The sequence below is a fragment of the Pipistrellus kuhlii genome, unplaced genomic scaffold, assembly GCF_014108245.1.
Source record: "Pipistrellus kuhlii isolate mPipKuh1 unplaced genomic scaffold, mPipKuh1.p scaffold_m20_p_1, whole genome shotgun sequence".
Lineage (NCBI taxonomy): Eukaryota > Metazoa > Chordata > Mammalia > Chiroptera > Vespertilionidae > Pipistrellus > Pipistrellus kuhlii.
This window is the reverse complement of record NW_023425404.1, coordinates 92,315,005-92,337,845: the sequence shown is the minus strand read 5'-3', so window position 1 is coordinate 92,337,845 and position 22,841 is coordinate 92,315,005. Positions and strand designations below refer to the sequence as shown.

The following is a 22,841-nucleotide window of genomic DNA, read 5'->3' as shown; positions in this document are numbered from 1 at the left end:
AGTTAGAAGACAAGGTAGGAAAACATACCCAAGTAGAACAGCTTCTAGAAAAAAAATTTAAAAACAGGAGGAGAGCCTAAGGGTACTATGGGACAACACAAAACAAAATAACATCCGCATATTAGGGGTTCTAGAAGGAGAAGAAACTGAGCAAGGAATAGAAAACCTGTTTGAAGAAATAATGATAGAAAAATTCCCCAAGATAAGAAAGAAAAAACCCACACAAGCCAAACCGGTTTGGCTCAGAGGATAGAGTATTGGCATGCAGACTGAAAGGTCCTGGGTTCAATTCAAGTCAAGGGCATGTACCTTGGTTGCAGGCACATCCCCAGTAGGGGGTGTGCAAAAGGCAGCTGATCGATGTTTTTCTCTCTCATCGATATTTCTAACTCTCTATCCCTCTCTCTTCCTCTCTGTAAAAAATCACTAATATATATATATATCCCCACACAAATCCAAGAAGCTCACAGAGTCCCAAGCAGAATGAACTCCAAAAGACAGGTGCCAAGACACATTATAATTAAATTGGCAAACACCAACGACAAAGTAAGAATCTTAAAAGCAGCCAGGGAGACACAGAAAGTTACTTAAAAAAGAACCACTAACAGACTAGCAACTGATTTCTCAACAGAAACTCATCAGACCAGAATGGATAGAATGAAATATAAAAAGTCATGCAAAGGAAGGGTCTGAATCCAAGGATACTGTACCCAGCAAAGCTATCAATCAAAATTGAAGGTGAAATCAGACAAAAAAGGACTAAGGGAATTTATCACCACTAAACCAGAAATGCAAGAAATGCTAAAGGGTCTGCTGTAAAAAAGAATATAGAAAGCAAATAAGGAACCCAGGGGTAAAGAACAAGAATGATGACAAACAAATACCTATCAATAATAATTTTAAATGTAAATGGATTAAATGCCCCAATCAAAAAACATAGGGTAACGGATTGGATAAGAAAACAAGATCCATATATCTGCTATCTACAAGAAACACACCTCAGAAAAAAAGATGCACACAGACAGAGGGTAAAGTAATGAAAAAAGGTTTTCCAGGCGAATGAAAATGAAAAACAAAAAAAAAAAAGCTGGGGAAGCAATACTTATATATGACAAATTAGATCTCAAAGTGAAGGACATTATAAGAGATAAGAAAGGCCACTTCATAATTCTAAAGGGAGCAACCGATCAAGAAGAAATAACTCTAGTAAACATATACATACCCAATACAGAATCATCCAAATACATTGAGAAAAAAAAAAAAAGACCTTCTGGAGGATATCAAGGGAGAGATTGACAGCAATGCAATCATAGTAGGGTTTAATATTTCATTGGACAAATCCTCTAAACAAAAAATCAGCAAAGAAACATCAATCCTAAATGACTCACTAGACCAGATGGAATTAATTGACATCTTCAGAATATTTCACCCCAAAGTCACAGAATATACATTCTTCTCAAGTGCACATGGGTCATTTTCAAAGCTAGACCATACGTTGGGTCATAGGCCAAGTCTCTTCAAATTCAAGAAGATAGAAATCATATCAAGCATCTTCTCAGATCACAGTGGCATAAAACTGGAAATCAACTACAATAAAAACAATCCAAAGAATACTAACACATGGAGACTAAATAGTGTGCAATTAAACAATTACTAGGTTACCAGAGAGATCAAAACAGAAATAAATAAAAAAACATCATGGCAGCAAACGACAATGAAAACACAACAATCCAAAATCTATGGGACATAGTGAAAGCAGTCTTAAGAGTGAAGTTCATAGCTCTACAAGCCTACTGCAAAAAGCATGGAACAATGGTAATAAATTACTTAACCCTACAACTCAAAGAGTAAGAAAGAGACCAACAAGAAAATCCCAGTGTAAGCAGAAGAAAGGAAATAATAAAGATCAGAGTGGAGATAAATGACATTGAGACCAAAAAGACAACACAAAAGATCAACAAAACCAAGAGCTGGTTCTTTGAAAGGATAAACAAGATTGATGAACCTCTAGCCAGACTACCCAAGAAACAAAGAGAGAGGACTCAAATAAACAAAATCAGAAATGGAAAGAGGAGAAATAACAACAGACCCCGCCGAAATACAAAGGATTGTTTAAAAATACTATGAACAACTATATTCCAACAAACTGGACAACCTGGAGGAAATGGACATATTCCTAGAAAAATAGAACCTTCCAAAACTCAATCAGGAAGAACCTAAACAGCTCAATAGGCCAATAACTATGGAAGAACATGAAGCAGTCATCAGAAAGCTTCCGGCAAACGAAAGCCCAGGGCCAGACAGATTCACAGGAGAGTTTTACCAAACATTCAAGTAAGAACTAAAATCTATCCTCCTCAGACAATTTCAAAAAAGTCAAGAGGAAGTAACACTTCCAATCTTCTTCTATGACGCCAGCATCACCCTAATACCAAAACCAGATGGCCACTATCCCTCATGAATATAGGTGCCAAAATCCTCTACAAATCCTAGCAAATCAGATCCAGCAGTACATCAGAAAGATCATACACCATGACCAAGTAGGATTTATCCCAGGAATGCAAGGATGGTACAATATCTGCAAATCAATAAACGTGATTCATCACATAAACAAATTGAGAGATAAAAATCACATAGTCTTATCAATTGATGCAGAAATAGCATTTGACAAAATCCAACACCCTTTCTTGATAAAAACTCTCAACTAAGTCAGAATAGAAGGATCATACCTCAACATAATAAAATCCATATATGATAAACCCACAGCCAACATTATACTCAATGGGAAAAACTAAAACCATTTCCCCTAAGAACAGGAACAAGACAGGGATGCCCACTCTCACCACTCCTGTTTGACATAGTACTGGAAGTATTAGCCATTGCAATCGGACAAGTAGAAAAAAATAAAAGGCATCCAAATTGAAAAAGAAGAAGTAAAGCTGTCCTTATTTGCAAATGACATGATATTGTACATAAAAAAATGAAAAAACCCTATAAAAAAACTAATAGACTTAATAAATGAATTCAGAAATGTAGCAAGATACAAAATTAATGCCAAGAAATTTATGACATTTCTATACACCAATAGTGAACTTACAGAAACAGAGATTAAAAAAGCAATCCCAATTAACATCGCACCAAAAAATTAAGATATCTAGGAATAAACTTAACCAAGGAGGTAAAAGACCTATATGAGGAAAACTACAGGACACTGAAAAAAGAGATAGAGGAAGATGTAAACAGGTGGAAAAACATACCATGTTCGTGGATTGGTAGAATTAACATCATCAAAATGTTCATACTACCCAAAGCAATCTATAGATTCAATGCACTCCCCATCAAAATACCAACAGCATATTTCACAGACCTAGAAAGAATTCTCCAAAAATTCATCTGGAATCCAGATATTGACACAAACAACTATGCTGAATTAATATTTGACAAAAGAGGCATGAACATACAATGGAACCAAGACAGTCTCTTCAATCAATGGTGTTTAGAAAATTGGTCATACCATGCAAAAAAATGAAACTAGATCACCGACTTACACCATACACAAAAATAAACTCAAAATGGATACAGGACTTAAACATAAGATACTAGAGGAGTCCACAGGCAGCAAAATCTCAGACATATGCAGAAAAAACTTCTTCACTGATACTGTTCCCAGGTCAATGAAAGCAAAAGAGAAAATAAACTAATGGGACTACATCAAAATAAAAAGCTTTTTTACAGCAAAAGAAACCATCAACAAAACAACAAGAAAGCCCATTGTGTGGGAGAACATACAATATTTGCAAATGTTACCACTGATAAAGGTTTAATCTCCAACATCTATAGGCAACTTATACAATTTAATAAAAGGAAGATAAATTATTCAACTAAAAAATGGGCAACGGACCTAAATAGAATCTTTTCTAAAGAAGTCAGAAGGAAGGGCTAGAGACACATAAAAACATACTCAAAGTCACTAATTATCTGAAGGATGCAAATCAAAACGACAATGAGGTACCATCTCACACCTGTCAAAATGGCCAACATCAACAAATCAACAAACGACAAGTGTTGGCAAGGTTGCGGAGAAAAAGGAACCCTCTTGCACTGCTGGTGGGTATGCAGACTGGTGCAGCCACTGTGGAGAACAGTGTGGAGTTTCCTCAAAAAACTGAAAATGGAACTCCCATTTGACCCATTAATCCCACTCCTAGGAATATATTCTAAGAAACTGGAAACACCAATCAGAAAGGATATATGCACCCCTATGTTTATAGCAGCACAATTTATAATAGCTAAGATTTGGAAACAGTCTTGGTGCTGGTCAGCAGATGACTGGATCAGAAAATTATGGTACGTCTACACAATGGAATACTATGCTGCCATAAAAAAGAAGGAATCCTTACCATTTGCAGCAACCTGGATGGAACTGGAGAACATCATGCTGAGTGAAATAAGCCAGTCAATGAAAGAAAAAATATCACATGATCTCATTCATTTATGGATAATAATGAACATTATAAAGTGATGAACAAAAAGATAGGTACAGAGACAGTAAAGCATCAAACAGACTGTCAAATTACTGCAGGAAGGTTAGGGAGAGTTGGGGAGATAAGAGATAAACCAAAGGACTTTATGCATGCATATAAGCATAACCAATAGATGCAAAACTCTGGGGGGTGAGGGCATGAATGGGAGTGGGGTGGGAAGACAATGGTAAGATATGGATATGTCTAATACCTTAATTAGAAAATAGAAGAAAAAAACAAAAGGAAGAAAAACAATTTAAAAATGGGCAGAGAAATGGCATGCAGTACTCAAGGTAATGGAAAACAAGAATCTGAGACCAAGATTACTAGATCCAGCAAGGCTATCGTTCAAAATAGATGGTCAAATAAAGAGCTTCCCAGAAAAAAAAAAAAAAAAAATCTAAAGGAGTTCATCACCACCAAGCCAGCATTACAAGAAATGCTAAAGTGACTGTTTTAAGGTATTGCTGAGAAGAAGAAAGAGAGAGAGAACCCTACCATACAGAATTAAAATGGCTACAAATAAGAACCTCTCAATAATAATCCTAAATGTAAATGGATTAAATGCTCCAATCAAAAGGTGTAGGGTAGCTGAATGGATACAAAAACATGACTCAATTATATGCTGTCTACAAGAGACCCACCTCAAAACAAAAGACACACATAGGATGAAAGTTAATGGTTGGACAACAATTTTCCATGCAAATACAAAAGAAAAAAAGGCTGGAGTAGCAATACTCATATCTGACAAAATTGACTTTAAAAGCAATATGCTAAGCAAAATAACCCAGTTGGAGAAAGATAAATATCATATCATCTCACTCATTTGTGGGATATAATGAACAACATAAACTGATGAACAAAAATCAGAGGAGAACAAAAATATACTATAATATAATAGTATAACAGTATAATATAATATACAATTCCTAAGATGCAGTAATTCTGTTATTTGCAGATTTATAACATTTCCTACAACTTCTGTGATATTATACTATGTAAGTACAGTTTTGGTAATATTACATTTAAAATCCTTTTATTCTTGAAGTATTAATGATTATTGCATGTAATATAATTATATGGAAGATTTTAAAAAATGTGCGGAGGACTTGAATAGATATGCCTTCAAAGAGGATATAAAAATGACCAAGAGACACATTAAAAAAATGCTCAAATCACTAATCATTAGAGAAATACAAATTAGAACTACAATGAGATATCACCTCACATTTGTCAGAATGGCTATCATCAAAAATCAACAAACAACAAGTGCTGGCGAGAATATGGAGAAAAGGGAACCTTAGTTCACTGCTAGTGGGAATGCAGATTGGTGCAGCCACTGTGTAAAACAATATGGAGTTTTCTCAAAAACTTAAAAATGGAACTTCCTTTTGACCCAGAGATCCCACTTCTGGGAATATATCCTAAAACCCCCAAAATACCATTCAGAAAGAATATATGCACCCCTATGTTCATAGCAGCGTTATTTACAATAGCTAAGATTTGGAAACAGCCCATGAGTCCATCAGTAAATGAGTGGATAAAAAAAAAAAGCCATGGCACATTTACACTATGGAATACTATGCAGCTGTAAAAAAAAAAAAAAAAAAAAAAAAAAAAAAAAGGAACTCTTTGGGGCAGCATGACTAGACCTGGTAAATATTATGCTAAGTAAAATAAGACAAACTGAGAAAGACAAATATCACATGATCTCACTTATTTGTGAAATCTATTGAACAAAATTAATTGACCAACAAAATAAGACCCAAAGCAGGGAGGCATGGAACAGGCTGACATACCTTAATGTGGGCTTTGGGAGACAGTAAGAGATAAACCAAATACTTACTAGAGGCCCAATGCCAAAATTCATGCATGGGAGAATCCCTCAGCCCAGCCTTACAATCCAGGACCCCTCGGAGGTGTAGAACTACTGGGCCTAAACCAGAAGTCAGACTTCACTCTCACAATCCAGGACCCCTCACTCCTACTGGCCCGCCTGCTTGCTCCTTACCACTTGGCTCATCGCTCCTTAGCACTGCTGCCACCACCACCACCACCACTGTGTTCACCAGCCATGAGCCCTGCTTCTGGCTGAGTGGCACTTCCACTGTAGGAACACACTGTCCACCAGGGGCAGCTCGTACTTTGAGCATCTGCCCCCTTGTGGTCAGTGAGCGTCATAGTGACTGGTCATTCTGGTCATTCCGGGTGTTCCGCCATAACGGTCACTGGGCTTTTATTTATATAGATATGCATAGCCCATGGACACAAGCAGTAGGGTAGTGAAGACCTAGGAGAGTGGGTAGGGACTGGGGAGGAGGGGAGTTAGGGGAAAATAGAAGATATCTGTAATACTATCAACAGTGAAAGATACATTTTTAATTTTTTATTAAAAAAAGAAAAGTTTAAGTGAAACCCTTGTTGTCCTGAATTTGAATTAGAAATACCAATATGAACTCATAAATTAGTCTTACTTTCTTAGGTTTATCCACTGAAAGAGCCTAGAAACCATGACCAGCCCAAAATACCACTTTCCACTAAAGGAACCAGGAATTCTTAGATAAGTGGCCAATTCAAGATCTGGGACTACATAATTATAAAATAGATTGGAATATATTTTAATATTTTTAAATATTTTTAATATACTTAAGGAAGGTCTCAAAGACAACTGAATTTATGTCCAGAGGACTCAAGAACCAAATTTTAGAGGCTCCTGCTAGCCATTGATGGGACATCAGTGAGCATCAGGAAAAAAAATAACTACCATAGATTGAATGAAACACATCACTTATACTAAATTCACCCATTTATAAATTATAATAATAATAAATAGGTCACCATTAAAGAATGTTAGAGAAACCAACTCATTGTTCTGAAAACTGATAGATAAAAGAATCAAGCATTTATTATTTATTAACAAAGAAGCTGTCCCACTGGGTAATGGGAGAATAATGGCTAGGGGATGGTTGGGGAAGGAAAGGAGTCTTTAGCAAAAGCTCCAGCTAATTTAAGAAGAGATAATAGAATAGAATCAGCATTTTTCAACCCTGAATGAATTAGAAGATCTGGGCTTTGCTCATCAATGGCTGCTGACATCCCTAAAAGACAGGTGATATATAATTCCTAAGGATTAGTCTCACCAAAAAATCAAATCTACACCTGTTAAGGCCTCTTCTAGATCGAACTTCCATTTTACAGGAAATACAGAAGCCAGAGGAGCATGTTAAACTGTCCTGTGGAGATGTAGTCAGCAAAATCCTGACCATGGAGAACTCTGCCAGACAAATAACTCAGTGCAAGGAAAGAAAGCTCAGAAGAGGGGAACCTATTGATTAAAAGGCATATCAGTCAACTGTAATGTGCAAATCTGATGAGGATCCTGATTTTTTTTTAAACAATATTAAAATGTTATGAAATTTACAAGATAAGTGAAAATAGGATCACTGACTATTTACAGGGGTGAGCAAAAATCAGTTTACAGTTGTGAGTATGCAAAAAGTTTATTTTTGTATTATTATTTATTAACTAGAGGCCCTATGCATGAAATTCATTCAAGGGGTTTGGCCCCCACCATCACTGTGGCTGCCTCTGCCTCGGTCCCCACTGCTTCAGCCTCATCGGAAGGTCATCTAGAAGGATGTCCAGAAGGACATCCAGTCTAATAAGCATATTATGCTTTTATTATTATAGATTATTGTATTGTTTTCCATACAAAAAACTGTAAACCTACATTTTCCCCACCCCTGTATTTAAAAACAATAAGAAATTTCCCTGGCTTATGTTACTCAGTGGTTAAACCTGAACCAAAGGGTGGCAGGTTTGATTCACAGCCCTTGTCGGAGAGCATATGGGAGGTAGCCAATGTACCATATTTTTCGGACCATAATACGCACTTTTTTCCCCCCAGAAGTGGGGGGAAAAAGTCCCTGAGTCTTATGGTCCAAATATAGCCTACACATATACTTTAAAAAAAAAGTTTTTTTTACTTGCCCGGCTCTGTGTGGTCTCTGTGTGCTTGCCCGGCTCTAAAATGGTTCTAAATGCTGCTGTTTACTTTACAGGGTTGATTACATGTGTTTATGACTGTGATGTTGGGTTTTAATGCACATAAAATATTTTAGGACACTATTTGTTTCAGAATCTTTTTTTCTTCATTTCCCTTCTCTAAAAACTGGTGCTTCTTATGGTCCGGAGCGTCTTATGGTCCGAAAAATACGGTATGTGTCTCTCACACCAATGTTTCTCTCTCCTCTCTCTCTCTCTCTCTCTCTCTCTCTCTCTCTCTCTCTCTCTCTTCTCTCCCTTCCATTCTATAAAAATCAATGGAAAAAAATATCCTCACATGAGGATTAACAAAAAATAAATAAAAACAATAGGAACTATGTATTATTACTTTCTAGGTGTGATAATGGTATAATTTTTGGTGGTTGTTATTCCTCATCTGAGGATATTTTTTCCATTGAATTTTTTTTTTTTTTTTTTTTTTTTTTTTTTTTTTTTTTTTTTTTTTTTTTTTTTTTGTCTTTTAGAGAGAGTGGAAGGGATCAACTCTGCAACCTAGGTATTTTCCCTTGGCCATAATCAAACTCATCACACTTTGGTTCATAGGCCAACATTCTAACCACTGAGAAACACTGGCCAGGGTGGTATTGTGGTAATTTTTATGGAGTCCTTATGTTTTAGAGTTACAAACTTAAATATTAAAGAGGACATGATATGATGTCTACATTTGCTCTGAAATAATCCAAGGAATGGATGTGGGTGGGTGTAGCTGGGACATGACTGAAATGATTTGATGGGTGTTGAAACAGATTGACAGATGCATAAGGGTTTGTTTGAATACTGTCTCCATTTGGAGATGTTTGAAATTATTCATTGGTTGTCCTCTGAAGTGTGCTGAGCTAGTAGACTGCCAAGAAATCTAAACTTCTCCTTTTGTGCCCATGCAGTGCTCCAAGAGCTGCCAGGGGGGCTTCCGGGTCCGTGAAGTACGCTGTCTGTCAGATGACATGGCCCTAAGTAATCTCTGTGACCCTCATTTGAAACCAGAAGAGAAAGAATCCTGCAACCCTCAAGACTGTGTCCCTGAAGTTGGTAAGTAGGGATCCCTATCCTGGAATAAAGATTCATCTTTGTTAAGCTCTGTCAAGTTCTCTGGTGTGAAATGCATCCAGGTGGAATTCAGGGTCAAAGTACTTTTGGTATGTTAAGTTTATAAGCATGGATGGTAATCTAAGCCACCCACCAAAACTTAAATGGGAATTGATTATAAGGGTAATGCATTCAGAGACTTGGTTCCATCATCCTTAAGGTCAAAGTAGTGAGATTTCAATGTCATATTTAAGGGGGAAAAAAGGCCTATCTGGTTTGGCTCAGTGGATAGAGCATCAACCTGTGGCCTGAAGGGTCCCAGGCTCAATTCCACATACCTCAGTTGCAGGCTCCTTTCCAACCTGGGCCTGGTTGGGACACATGCAGGAGGCAACCAATCAATGCGTTTCTCTCACATGGATATTTCTCTCTCTGTCTTTCCCTCTCTCTTACACTCCCTCAAAAAATCAATGGAAAAATATTCTCAGTTGAGGATTTTTAAATAAATAATCCTACCTAATAAAAGAGTAATATGTAAATTAACCATCCTCTGCTACAACCACAAACCACACCCACCAGCCAATCAGAGTGAGCATGCAAATTAACCCCAACCAAGATAGCTGCCACCACAAATAGTAGGAGGGAGGTTTGGGTTTCCCCAGCAATGGAGGAAGCCAAGCTTTCCACACACCCTGGCCGGCCCAGGCCTCAACTCAAGGATACAAAGTTTCAATTATAGAAGATAAAACCCAAGAAAAACAGCAGCAGCCACGGAGCTGGAGAGAGAAGGCTAAGGTTTTACCCAGGGATGGAGGAAGCCAAGCTTTCCACCTGCCCTGACTGGCCCAGGCCTCCACTCAAGGTTACCAAGTTTCAATTATAGAAGGTGAATAAATCTCAATAGAAATGGTTGCAGCCATGGAGGAAGCAGAAGGCTTGGCTTTGCTCCAGGCTACAAAGTTTCAATTGTAGAAGATAAATAAATCCCAGATACCAGGGCCTCATCTTGGGTCGCCAGGGGGTGTAGCTGGCTTGCAAACCAACACAGGCCCCTCACCCAGGCTGCCCCATGCCCCAAGGGAACCCCCACCCTGATCTGGGACACCCTTCAGGGCAAACCAGCTGGCCCCCACCCATGCACCAGGCCTCTATCCTATCTAATAAAAGAGTAATATGCAGATTGAAAATCACTCTGACACACAATATCAAGATAGCTGCCCCCATGTGCACACATGATGGCTGTGACAAGATGGCCAGCAGGAGAGAGCAGTTGGGAGGGACCAGGCCTGTAAGGAAGGGCAGTTAGTGGCAATCAAGCCTGCAGGGGAGGGCAGTTAGGGGTGACCAGGACAGCAGAGGAGGGGAATTTGGGGCAAAAAGGCTGTCAGGGGAGCAGTTAGACATCAATTAGGCTGGCAGGGGAGTGGTTAGGAGGTAATCAGGCTGGCAGGCAGAAGTGGTTAGGGGCAATCAGGAAGGCAGGCAGGTGAGCAGTTGGGAGCCAACAGTCCTGGATTGTAAGAGGATCCCAGATTGGCTGTACTGAGGGACACACAACCCCCATGCATGAATTTCATGTACCGGGCCTTTAGTCTACATATATAAAAGGCTAATATGCAAAGTGTCCCCTCTGGAGTTTGACTGGGAGTTTGATCACTCACTATGGTGTGCACTGACCACCAGGGGAGGGGGTGGCATTGGTTGGGTGCTGCGGGAGTGAGGGAAAGAGGAGGTTGGGAGGCAGGGAGTCAGGGAATCTGACCAACCCTGATCACTGGCTAGGCCTAGGGACCCTACCTGTGCACAAATTTCCTGCATTGGGCCTCTAGTCCTATCTAATAAAAGAGTAATATGCATATTAACCATCACTCCACTACACCAGAAGCCATGCCCACCAGACAATCAGGAGCGAGTATGCCAATTAACCCAACCAAGATGGCTGTGGCCATGGAGCCATCAGGAGGCTTGGGTTTCCTCAACAATGGAGGAAGCCAAGCTTTCCCCACACACTGGCCAGCCTAGGCCTCCACTCAAGGCTACAAAGTTTCAATTATAGAAGACAAATAAATCCCAGATACCAAGGCCTCTGCTTGGGTCACTGGGGGTGTGGCCAGCCTGTGAACCACCACAGGACCCTTGCCCAGGCCACCCCAATCCCCAAAGGACCCCTGCTCCCCGATCCAGGACACCCTTCAGGACAAGCCAACCTGCCCCAACTGGAGTACCAGGCCTTTATCCTATCTAATAATGCAAATTGACCATTATTCCAACACATAAGATGGCTGCCCCCATGTGGACACAAGATGGCTGTCACAAGATGGTCAGCAGGGGAGGGCAGTTGGGAGGGACCAGGCCTGCAAGGGAGGACAGTTGGGGGTGATCAAGCCTGCTGGGGAGGGCAGTTAGGGGTGACCAGGCCTGTAGGGGAGAGCAATTGGGGGGGGGGGGGAACTAGGCTTGCAAGGGAGGGCAGTTAGGGTGACCAGGCCTGCTGGGGAGGGCAATAGGGACAAACAGGCTGGCAGGGGAGCAATTAGGCATCAATTAGGCTGGCAGGTGAGTGGTTAGGAGGTAATCAGGCTGGCAGGCAGAAGTGATTAGGGGCAATCAGGTGAGAGGAATGTCCAACAGCCCAGGATCAGGCCTAAACGGGCAGTTGGACATCCCTCAAGGGGTCTCAGATTGGAAAGTGTTCAGGCTGGGCTGAGGGACAGCCCCCACCAGTGCATGAATTTCAAGCATCGGGCCTCTAGTAATAATAATAAAGGAAAAGAAAAATGCAAACTCTTAGTTCACACCCACACTCCATCAGCAATAGGCAGCAGGACCAGGATGGAGAGCCCTCACCTTGCTTTGTCTCCCCAGTAGTCCAGGCTGCCCCTCGTGCTCAGAGCATTTTGTTCTCTTCTGCTACAGATGAAAGCTGCAAGGACAGATACTACAACTGCAATGTGGTGGTGCAAGCCCGCCTCTGCGTCTACAACTACTACAAGACTGCCTGCTGTGCCTCCTGCACTCGCGTGGCCAACAGACACTCAGGCTTCCTGGGGAGCAGATAACACCTCTGCTCCTACTCAAGGGGCAGAGCAGTGAGTCTGTAAGAGGCTGACCATCAGGCTGCTGATCCACCAGGGCTTCCTGGCCCAGGGTGCTGCCAGCCAATTTGGTCACCAGCCTCACCTTCACTAAAGTGTACACACAGTGCCAGGCACAGAGTCATGGCTCTGAGCATCACCATCAACTGAATTTCTCTCCTTGGGAAACCTGAAAACCTCTAAGAGTGATCTCTGAAAACCAGTCAGGGGGGCGTGCAGGCAGCTCTCAGCCAACCTCTCCTGGGATTTTCTAAGGCAGCCCTGACTGAACACTATCTCCCCGAGGGTGCTATTGGCCTTTCCAATATCAGCACCCCCTGGAGAGTCAAAGGAGGCAGCACCCCTAACCCAGGGCACCACGGAGACTTGCTGAGATGCCAGCATCCCTGTTACCTCAGCCCTGCTGTGCCTTTCCTCATTCTCAAAGACATTAGGTTGTTTGCCTGCATCATGACACAAACATCTCATGTCATGCAGTGCTTTATTGTTTCACAGGTATATTCACAGATATTAATTCATTAGCAGCTTACAACACCCAAGAAGGGTGTTGTCCCTATTGTACCAGCAAAAAAACTGAGACTCATTGACCTCCCAGCCATATTCACCTGTTCACTGGAAGAGCTGAGTCCCAACCCAATCTGACCACAAAACCCTCACCCCAAGGACTGTATAGAAGTCTTAAGTCTTCAGGATGCACTTCATTTCAGAACAAGAGTGAGAATTTCCTAATTAGCAAATGAAACCCAGGACTTTGAATTCTTCCCTCCAGCCAAAGGTCAAAACTTTATCCCAGCATCAGTTGTTTTAGAAGTCTGTTTCTACCAATCCCTTCCCCCACAGTCACAGGCCCTCATCACAGGATTCTATAGCTTTTGTTAAGCCTGTCCTTAAAGGAACTCTCTCTTGAGACCATAAAGGCACTGGGTATCAGTCATTGCCTGAAATTCTGACTTCATTCCCCAGTGAGATGTTTCCCCTGGAACCAAAAGTCAGGGTCCCTTTGGCCACAACAGTCCCTTTCTGGCCCCAGAGCAGATTTCCAGAGCTGTGTGCTCAGCCCCTCCTCAGCCACCTGCCTGGTAAAAAGTGTAACCAACCCACACTGGCAAAAACCTCGTTTCTATTAGAAAGAATTTCCTTTTGGTCTTTTTGTTTTGATTTATGAATTTCTTTCTATTACTTCAAATCGCTTTTTTCTCACCCAGGACTGACAATCCATGTCCCCGCCCCACTCCCAGACATGAGCACTAAGACCTACATTAATGGAGCTAGTCTGGGAGGAGGGGCTGTGAGCTCCAGTGACAGTTGCACCAGAGGGCTCTTCCCTGACTCACCTCGCCTAACTCTGTAGTTCCAGAGCCTGTGGGGAGTTAGTTGGGGGGGGGGGGGGGGGGGGGGGGGGGGGGGGGGGTGTAACAGTGCCTATTGAGAGATGAACTCTGGAAAATCCATTAAGAAGAAGAAAATATATGTATATATTTTTTCTTTTACCCATTAAGAAAAGTACCAAGCTAAACAAGTTGTAAGCTCTTAGTACTGTGGTCCTGGGCCCATTTCCCTTTTATAGCAAGCCTTAGCAATTGTGTTTCTCCCATGAGCCCTTTAAACCAGAAGTCTGCTAATTAGATGATCAGTTGCCATTTTTGGAAGCAATATCACCAGTTAGATCTGATACACTGTTAGGTTCCCACTACCCTTGAGTTTTCAGGAATTCTCTTTGGCTTTCCTGTGGCTGTCCTCTTCCTGGGGAGCCCCAGCACCACTTCCCAGAAGCACCCCATCTCTCCTGGTTCTTATGAGACTGCTGCAGAGAAGCAGGCAGGAAGAGGCCAGACTCCTCCTGCCACCAAGTGTATCAGTGATTTAATCCAGTTCCTGTCCCCCACCTCCTTTCATTAGAGGCTTTTGCTTCTAATCACAAGGGGAGTTTGTCCTTGATGCAACTGCTCTCAGAGCTGCTGAACAAGGCAGCCATCTGTAGGAGTCCTTAGAAGAGGCTGTCTTTACACATTGGAGGGCGGGCTGGACCAGTGGATGGGAGAGCAGGAAGGGTGATTTCAGCTCAAATTAAAGGAAAACTTTGTAGCTATGCAAGCTGCCAACAGAGATGTGGCATCATTTATGAGTGTGCTCTCCATCCTAAGTAGGACTCTGTTGTGTGGGAGGTGAACATCCCAGTTCCTTCCACCCAGGATTTCATGATGTGCTGGTCAATGATGTCTTTATCTCTGACATCTGATAATGTCTGTGTCTCCCAATGTTCCCTAACATTTCTTTAAAGCACAGTGATCCTTCCATGATAATGGCCATTGTGGAATTGGGTAGGGTGCATCTCTTTACTTTGCGGGGAGCAAGCAGAAGTACCTAAACTCAGAGGCTTTATTCTCTTCCAACAAATAGCTGAGCTATTCTTGGAATTCATTTATCTCTGGAATTGTTATAAAATTTCTAGAACAGGGGTTTTATTTGTTTATTTGTCTTAGAAATCCAATTTTTACTAATTTTCTACCTTCTCGTGTCAGCATCCAAATGCTTTTGTCCTTAGCATAGCACATCAGATAAAGTCACTTGATGTTTTCAGTGACCACGTGCCTATGTAGGGAATCTAAGGAAAGCTCACCTTTTGATGGCTCCCTCCCTCCAGATGTGTCTAACTCTCCCTTTCCTGGACCCTATGATTCTGCTTTCTTTCCATTACTTGCCACTCCCTTCTCAGTCCTCTCCATGTTCCATTAACTAGCCACAGTGCAAACCTGAAATTTACATTTGATAGTGCCCCCCCCCCTTTTTTTTCCCCTGTGTACTGGATTGCCTTATCTCTGCCCTGAATTTTAAAATTAGGTGAATTTAAGCTGTTAATCTGTTTTCCTCACAATCAACAGAGCTCTAAACAGAAATAGTTTCTTTGCCCTCATGACAGGACCTCTCAGAGCTGTATCTAACTGTTCCTTTGCCTTATTTCTCTGGTCTAGGGTTCTTTTTCATTTTCCTTTTTCATTTCCTTGAATATGTATCATTTAGATATTCTCAGAGTTCAATATTCAGCACTCTTTTTCCTCTAAAACAAATGGCTTTATAGACAAATGAAAAATGGGAAGCAAGCTTAATTTATTTCCATGCAGTTGTGTGGCAAAGAGAGAAATCCAGATATTACTAATATTACTAGCATCATGCTAAGCCAATGTATTTTTTTTTAATATGGCCATTTTAGAGTTTAAATGTCAGTTCTTTAATGTGGAAGAAGACACAAATATAAGTGGTATAAAGAAATAGGGCTTACCTAAAAGCAGGCTTCATACTCAAACCTGAAGGAACCTATGCCAGCATGGCAGGTGGGGACCAATAGTTGATCCATGCTGTGTGAAACATTGTCAGTGTGACTGAAGGGGGAAATAGTGCCTTGCTAGTGAAATTTGTAGATGACATTGGCATTGGCATTGGAGATGGCAGGTTCTGGACCCAAAATGATCTGGGAAACTATTGACCAGGGAAAAACATATAGTCCTACCTTTGGGTTTTTTTAAAAAAATACTATACAAGTACAAGGTGTGGATGATATAAGAGTTTTGGTTGACTAAGCTCAGTGTGAGTCAGGAAAGTGGGATGTAACCACACACACACAAAAAAATTAAACAGAAAACACTTGGACTACATAAGGAGCATACGTTGGTGAGCACTATTATTATGGAGAATGTCAGCTGTATGTAACATTCAGCTGAGCATGCCCAGTCCTGATGAGCTCTGCAGGCTGTTCAAACAGGAAAAAAGACTTTATAATGGTTAGCCTGGAGTCCTTGGGATAGCTATCCAGGAACAGGAGATAAAACTACAGGAAGGCAAATTCCAACTCTTGCAGAAGAATGAGCTTTCTGAAAATTAGAGCATTCAGGAGGCAGAGCCCACCTGGCCAGTGATGGCTGTCCTGTCACTGGTGGTCTGAGCAGAGGCTGAAATGGCCTTTTGTCAGGGATGCTGTAGAGGGGATTCAAGCACCCAGCTGGGGCAATAGACTTAAGATCCTTACCAAGTCTGGGTTTGGGTGACTCTATAAGTAGAACAGCTTTAAATGATTCTCCAGGTCTGCAATGGCCAGTGCAGGCACACCTACTTCCCATTCCTGTGTCTGCAATTTGAACCCTATGTTGCACCCCTCCGAGCTCAATGTAGCCACCAGAGAACCACTAGAAAACTGGTCAGAGTTGCTCTGACTCGTCCTGCTTTGTAGATGAGTAACCAAACGTCCCGATGGACAGTTCCATGCTCAGGGTCACATGCCTTGATGGCAGCAGAGCCTCTACTAGACTAGGACCCTCTAATACCACCTCTCTTCCTCAATTTACCTTCCTTTTCTGCACCTTTGCTGGAGCAAAGTAACCCTCTCCACCCGGAACAGTCCCACCTGCGAATTACAGTGGGAGCCATCCTCCATGTTGAGGAATGTGACCATGAGAGGCTGGGAACTTCCAACCATCTTCCTCACCCACCATCTTTCAGACATGAGCCCTTGGCCTCAGTGAGAGGAAAGCCATCCTGTTACATAAACTAACTGCACCAGCTTTGACCCCCAGGCTCCCACCATTCAGCTTGACAGAAGTATATACTTTGTTATAACTTATTATTTGTTCTGTGTAAATACAAGATGTTTATAGGAAATATGTATTCTGAACTCTATTGGCAGTATGAGTCACTACACCAAAATAGTTCTTTTATTTAGAATAAATTAATTTTAAAGGAACCTAATAGGTATTTATTTACATATGCAATCCACATTTGTGTAAAATCATTTGATCCTACTGGAAAGTTGCTACCTAATATCTTACCCTAAAACTGTAGTTATGATTTAATATACTGATTAGTCAAACTCCTTGGATCTAAAGATCAAATATAAATTACGTGGCTTTTCGACTTGCTCGGGGCTTTTTCCCCCTGGCATTGTACCCATCTATATTGCCATCTTTTCATTTTAAATATTATATTTGGTCATATGATATGCCCTCCCTTCATGCCCAAACACTTGGAAAATGAAATATGAGGGTCTTTCCCTGCCTCCTCTGTCTCACCTCCTTCATGAAAGTTGCCAGCATTACGTAAGTTGCGGGAGGCTCAGTGAGAGCCCTGGATGAAGCAGTCTCCCTCCCTGCATTTACTGACTGCCCTGTTTCCAGGGCCCCCTGGTCACTGCTAAGGGGGGGCTCTTGGCTTTCCTATCAACTAACTGCATAGTCAGGAGCAAAGACCCTGCTGAGTACTCCACTGACTTGTGCCACCTTGTGATGTTAAATTATTGTTTAAAGAGGTGGAATGTGAAGGTTAATTATATGAGTAAATACAGTCTGTTTTCTCTTCAGCAAAAATGACAACTATTTTTGTGTATGACTAAATTATTTTTATTATTGTAAAAATACAATAAACTGGTTAAGAGATCAGCTTTATTAACACATTTGTGCTCACATTGCTTTAAACAGCCCCCTCCAAAGAAGAACCGAGCCCTTTAGAGGTGGGTTGGCTTGTCAGACTTAGGTTCCGGGCACTCTGTGGGTGGCTGGGCCACTTAGAGAACAGAGCCCATCTTAGATACAAAGGCTGATAGCCTGTGGTTTGTGCATGTCCTCAGCTTGGCTGTGTGTGAGGATCACCAGAGGAGCTTAAGATAACATATTCAGGAGAGTAGCTACCCTGGATGGCCCTTGTCTGGTCCCTTTTTAAACGTCCCTCAGGCAGGAGAAAAGGTAAGACCCATTGTACCATTCAGTGTGGCTCCATCTCCCAACTTGACTAAAACTTCTTCCTACTTCCCTCGGGCTGGCTTCACCTTAGTTGTGAGTTAAGCAAAGTATTTAACAAATTCTTTCAGATTATCATGGTGTGTAATAAAGGGAAATATGACTTAGGCTATGACACCTGTGGAAAGTCACCCTGGCCTAGATCTCTAGTGGAGTGCCCATGAGCTCTGTCTCAACTCCATCCTGCATGGCATTTCATCAGTAACTCTCAGAAACTTATTCTTATGCCTGAAATGTGCTTCCCACCCCTCTCACCCACCTTTTTCTTGCCTAGAAAATCTTCATTTACTCTCTTTTTCAATTATGGTAAAATTCTTGTAGCATAAAATTCATTCATTTACTTATCTTAAAGTGTACAATTCAGTGGTGTTTAATGCACTTCATGACGTGCAATACCCAAATCCTGCTGAGTACTCTTACACACTCTATCTTGTTCACTCTTCACGTAGACACAAAGTTAGATAATTATTTATACCCTTTGATAAATGAGAATTCAGAGCAGTTTGGTGCAGCTGCCACTTGGTGGCACCAGATTTCCACAGTCAGCTTGTCCTCAGGCGGGTGGTGTGCTTCTCCAGCACCAGCCCCCAGGGCCTGGCATCCTCACTGTCCAAGAACGTATTAGTTCCAGTCTCTTTCTCCACACCTATTCCAATCATTGGACAACGGCTGCATGAGCACTGGATGGGGGCTTAGCTGTTGATGACACGTCTGTTGAGATTTATTGTAGTTTTACCAAGCTTGGTATGACAGACCTGATCATACTGCATATGAAGATATGTAATCACCATCCAGAGGGAGAAAATGAACCTTCTCTGTTCTTGGGACCAGACTCAGCTGGATCTCTTGGTCTCCAGTTCAAGGGACCACACGCCATACATGTTGATTGAACTCCAAGAAAGAGCCCAGAGATGGTGGTCAGGATGGTGATTGGGATTGGGAGTGTCTGGAAGGGAAACTGTCTTCAACCATCTTCAAAATCTCCAGCACTATCAGGACAGTGACAAGAACCTGGAAACTATAGCAAATCAGTAAAGAGAAGGGGCAGGGAGTCAGACTTGGTTCAGACAAGACGTTTCTGTATTAGAGAGACACTTAGAGAACAGGGTTCAGCTGTGAAAGTGGGAAAGGGTATTTTGAGACCCTAAAAAAAACACATTTGGGCAGAGGGAAAATTTGAATATGGGCTGAAGTTAAGATGATACAGGGGAATCATATAAAACTTCTTGGAAGGGGTGTCTGGTGTCTGGTAGAGCATGAGTGTGCACTGCTGCAGTCGTGAGGCCCTGGTATCTGCAATTCACTCTCCTAGCGGCTGGCACCATCACTGTGTAAGCACCCCTCTGTGGGTAGACAGGATGCATGCAGATAAGGTGAACACACTGGTGGATACAAGCAAAGGGCATGTGTGTTCATTACACTATTTTTTACTTTTCCAAGATTTCACATTTTCTAAAATAAAAATTGAGGGGATAAAGTACAAAATAAGAGAGAATTAAGAGAACTAACTTTTTTTTTCTTTTCAATTTTCACATTTGTCTAATGACCTAATCACCTGGAGTGCTCCTCAATGCCCCTGAGCTCTCTAAGGGTGCACACACACCATTGCTCCTCTTACCCACAGAGCCTGGTGCAGCTGTGTGTCCGGCACCTGAACACATGCAGGGCACCCACAGAGGCAAGCACAGCATCTGTAAGGCCAGCTCATGCCGGTAGTGATCCTTAGCATCAATAATTTATTGAGCACCTGCTATGTGCCAAATATCCTTTAGATCCTTTACATGATCTAGTTTAATCTTCACAACTCAAGAAAGGAGCACTTCATTGTGTGGCCATTTTGTGGATACATAAATTGAGATTCAAAGAGAATAATTTGACCATTAAGCGGCAGGTCAGCCTTAGGTTTTCATTATGCTTCATTTTGTAATGAAATCAACTATATTTTAGGTAATGTTGGGACTCCCTCTCTTCCACTCCCTCTCCCCCCCCCCCTGCCACACACACACACACACACACACACACACACACACACACCCCTACCCTGCCCTCAGATACTCTAGTTGTCAGTTCTTGAGGGTGGAGACCAGGAATTGGTGTTCTGGAATTAGCAGGGAATTCTAGGGCTGAGAACCACTGGGAAGGGTGTGTAAGTCATCTGGGTCTTGCTGGACTTCACTTTCTGATTTGATGACTGGTATGTGGCCTGAGATTCTGCGGGTCTTGTAAACTCCCAGGTGAAGCTACTGCTTTGAAATGAGGTACTTAAATTAACCCTTAAGAAAGTTGAGGGTTTTCTTGTTTTTGTATTGGGAAGTTGAGCCATTGACTGCTGAGATTCTTTATGAAAGTGTTCTATAAAGTTGAGATGCTTTTCCTTAATCTACCAGTTTGTTCCTTCAATCAGTGAAACACAGACTCTAAAAGTGTTTGATGTCTTTTTACTCATGACATGCATTATTTAAATTTTTAACCAGATAATCTATGTATCATCCAGTCATTCATTTGGTCACACTTAGAAGAAAATCTGGTTACACTGACTTAGGGATTTGTTGTGTGTGTTTTTTTTTTTTTTTTTTTTTTTTTTTTTTTTTTTTTGTTTGTTTCTTTGTTTGTTTTTCCTAATGAAAAATTGGAAGGAAAGCAGTTGCTGGCATTGGTTCAGCAACTCGACAGTTTTGGGGCCAGCTTCTTTGCAGTTCTCTTGGCCTCTTCCTCATGGTTGCAAGACAGTTTCTCTGGCACCAGTTCTTTTCATCAGCTTCCGGGCAGGAAGGAGGCAGGGCAATTGCAGCTGCATTTGTCTCCATTTACTAAGAAAGCAAACATTCCTAGAACCCCTTTCCCTGGCAAACAAACGTCCACTTAGATCTCATTGACCCAAAGGGTTCCATGCTATTTTAGCTGCAACACAGAGAAAGGATTGTCCTGATTAGCTCGGACCAATCAGCATCCACCTGCAGGTGCTGGACACATGGTGGCGGTGAGAGCACAGACTTGTGGGGAGGAGCAGCGAGTCCAAGCCCTGCCCTGCCCTCTCCACTGCTCTAGCCTCCAGGGAGCTGCTCCTTAAGTGGCTTGAGGCTTCCTAACCCTAACAAATACGTGTTGACTAAAGGGAGATGTAGTCAACACATATTTATTGAGCATAAACCACGTGCCAAGCATAGTTTAGGGCACTAGAGACAGGTAGACTTTACAAAATGCTGTACAACCTGAAACTTTTGCAAATAAGGAGACACCTCCTCCACCAAAGCAGCAGACAGAATCAGTGCAGCCAGGTTTCCAAGGTAAATGGCAAATAAGCGGACGTCATGTCTACCTCTCTGCTTCCTGACAGCTGGGATGGGTGGTGCTCGGCAGATTCTATTTCTGACCAGGCAGGCAGGGAACACACACTGGCAGTGCCTCCTCTGTGCAGCACCACCAACACTTTCTTTCATACCAGCAACCACTTGGCAGCAGGGAAAGCCGGGTCTTAGCCAGATTAGGAAACTAACTTGTGATCACACAGGTCATAAGCGCTGAGGAACTCACGCCCACGTCAAAACTTACACCTGTTCCTCTTCAATGCTCACTCTCCATGTGTAAAGCTACACTTGGCTCCCTGAGTGTGTGCTATGCATTACAGCCAAGGCTGCTGTGTCCTTATAGAGGTTCCCTGGCTTGGGGTGGAGAGCTGAGGGCACTGGCAGCTCTTCTGTGAAGTTTTCTCTCTCACTCTATTGCCTCCAGGAAAAATGCTTCCCTGCTACTTCTGTGACCTACTTTTACATGTGATTGTAAGCCCAAAGTCAATCTTGTTTGACAGCTGGCCAGGATGCAAGAGGGACAAAAGCAGACCGACTTAAAGCATCTGCTTTGCTTGAACTTGATACCAACATCAGCTACTGCTCTCTTACCCTGACAACAGAATTTGTGGCTCCTAGCTCCACCTGAGCCCTGGGTAGTCTTCCCTAACTTTTACACTCATCTTTGCTTTGTGGCTCACTGACCCATGCCCCACTCACCTGATCCTGTTTGTCTTACCTAACCTATATAATAAAAGCCTAATATGCTAAGTGTCTAGTTGTCTGGTCATCCATTCAACTTATCAAAGCATAATATGCTAATGATATGCTAAGGTCATTCAACCACTTGCTATAATGTGCACTGATCACCAGGGGGGCAGACACTCAGACTGGTAGGTTAGCTTGCTGCTGGGGTCCAGTCGATTGGGACTGAGCGAGACAGTATGGACATACCCTGGAGCCTTCCTGCAGTCCCTCCCTGGCTGGCCAACCTCCCATGTCCCTCCCTGGCCCTGGTTGTGCACAAGTGGGGTCCCTTGGCCTGATGACCTGCACCCCTCA

At 42.1% G+C, this 22,841-nt stretch overlaps 1 protein-coding gene across 4 annotated transcripts in view; it reads left to right on the top strand.

Annotated features, from left to right (window-relative positions):
- Positions 1–22,591, top strand: part of THSD4 (thrombospondin type 1 domain containing 4) — a 701,089-nt gene extending 678,498 nt beyond the window's left edge. For 3 of the 4 annotated variants that reach the window (XM_045587370.1, XM_036457096.2, XM_036457098.2), the window contains 2 exons: positions 9,473–9,617; positions 12,531–14,090. In XM_045587370.1, the coding sequence (XP_045443326.1) occupies positions 9,473–9,617; positions 12,531–12,673 (288 nt within the window). In that variant the 3' untranslated portion in view covers positions 12,674–14,090. Of the gene's footprint in view, positions 1–9,472; positions 9,618–12,530; positions 14,091–21,265 lie in introns of those variants that run through there. The other variant, XR_006742686.1, reaches the window with a different exon arrangement.
- Positions 22,592–22,841: the final 250 nt, after the last annotated feature.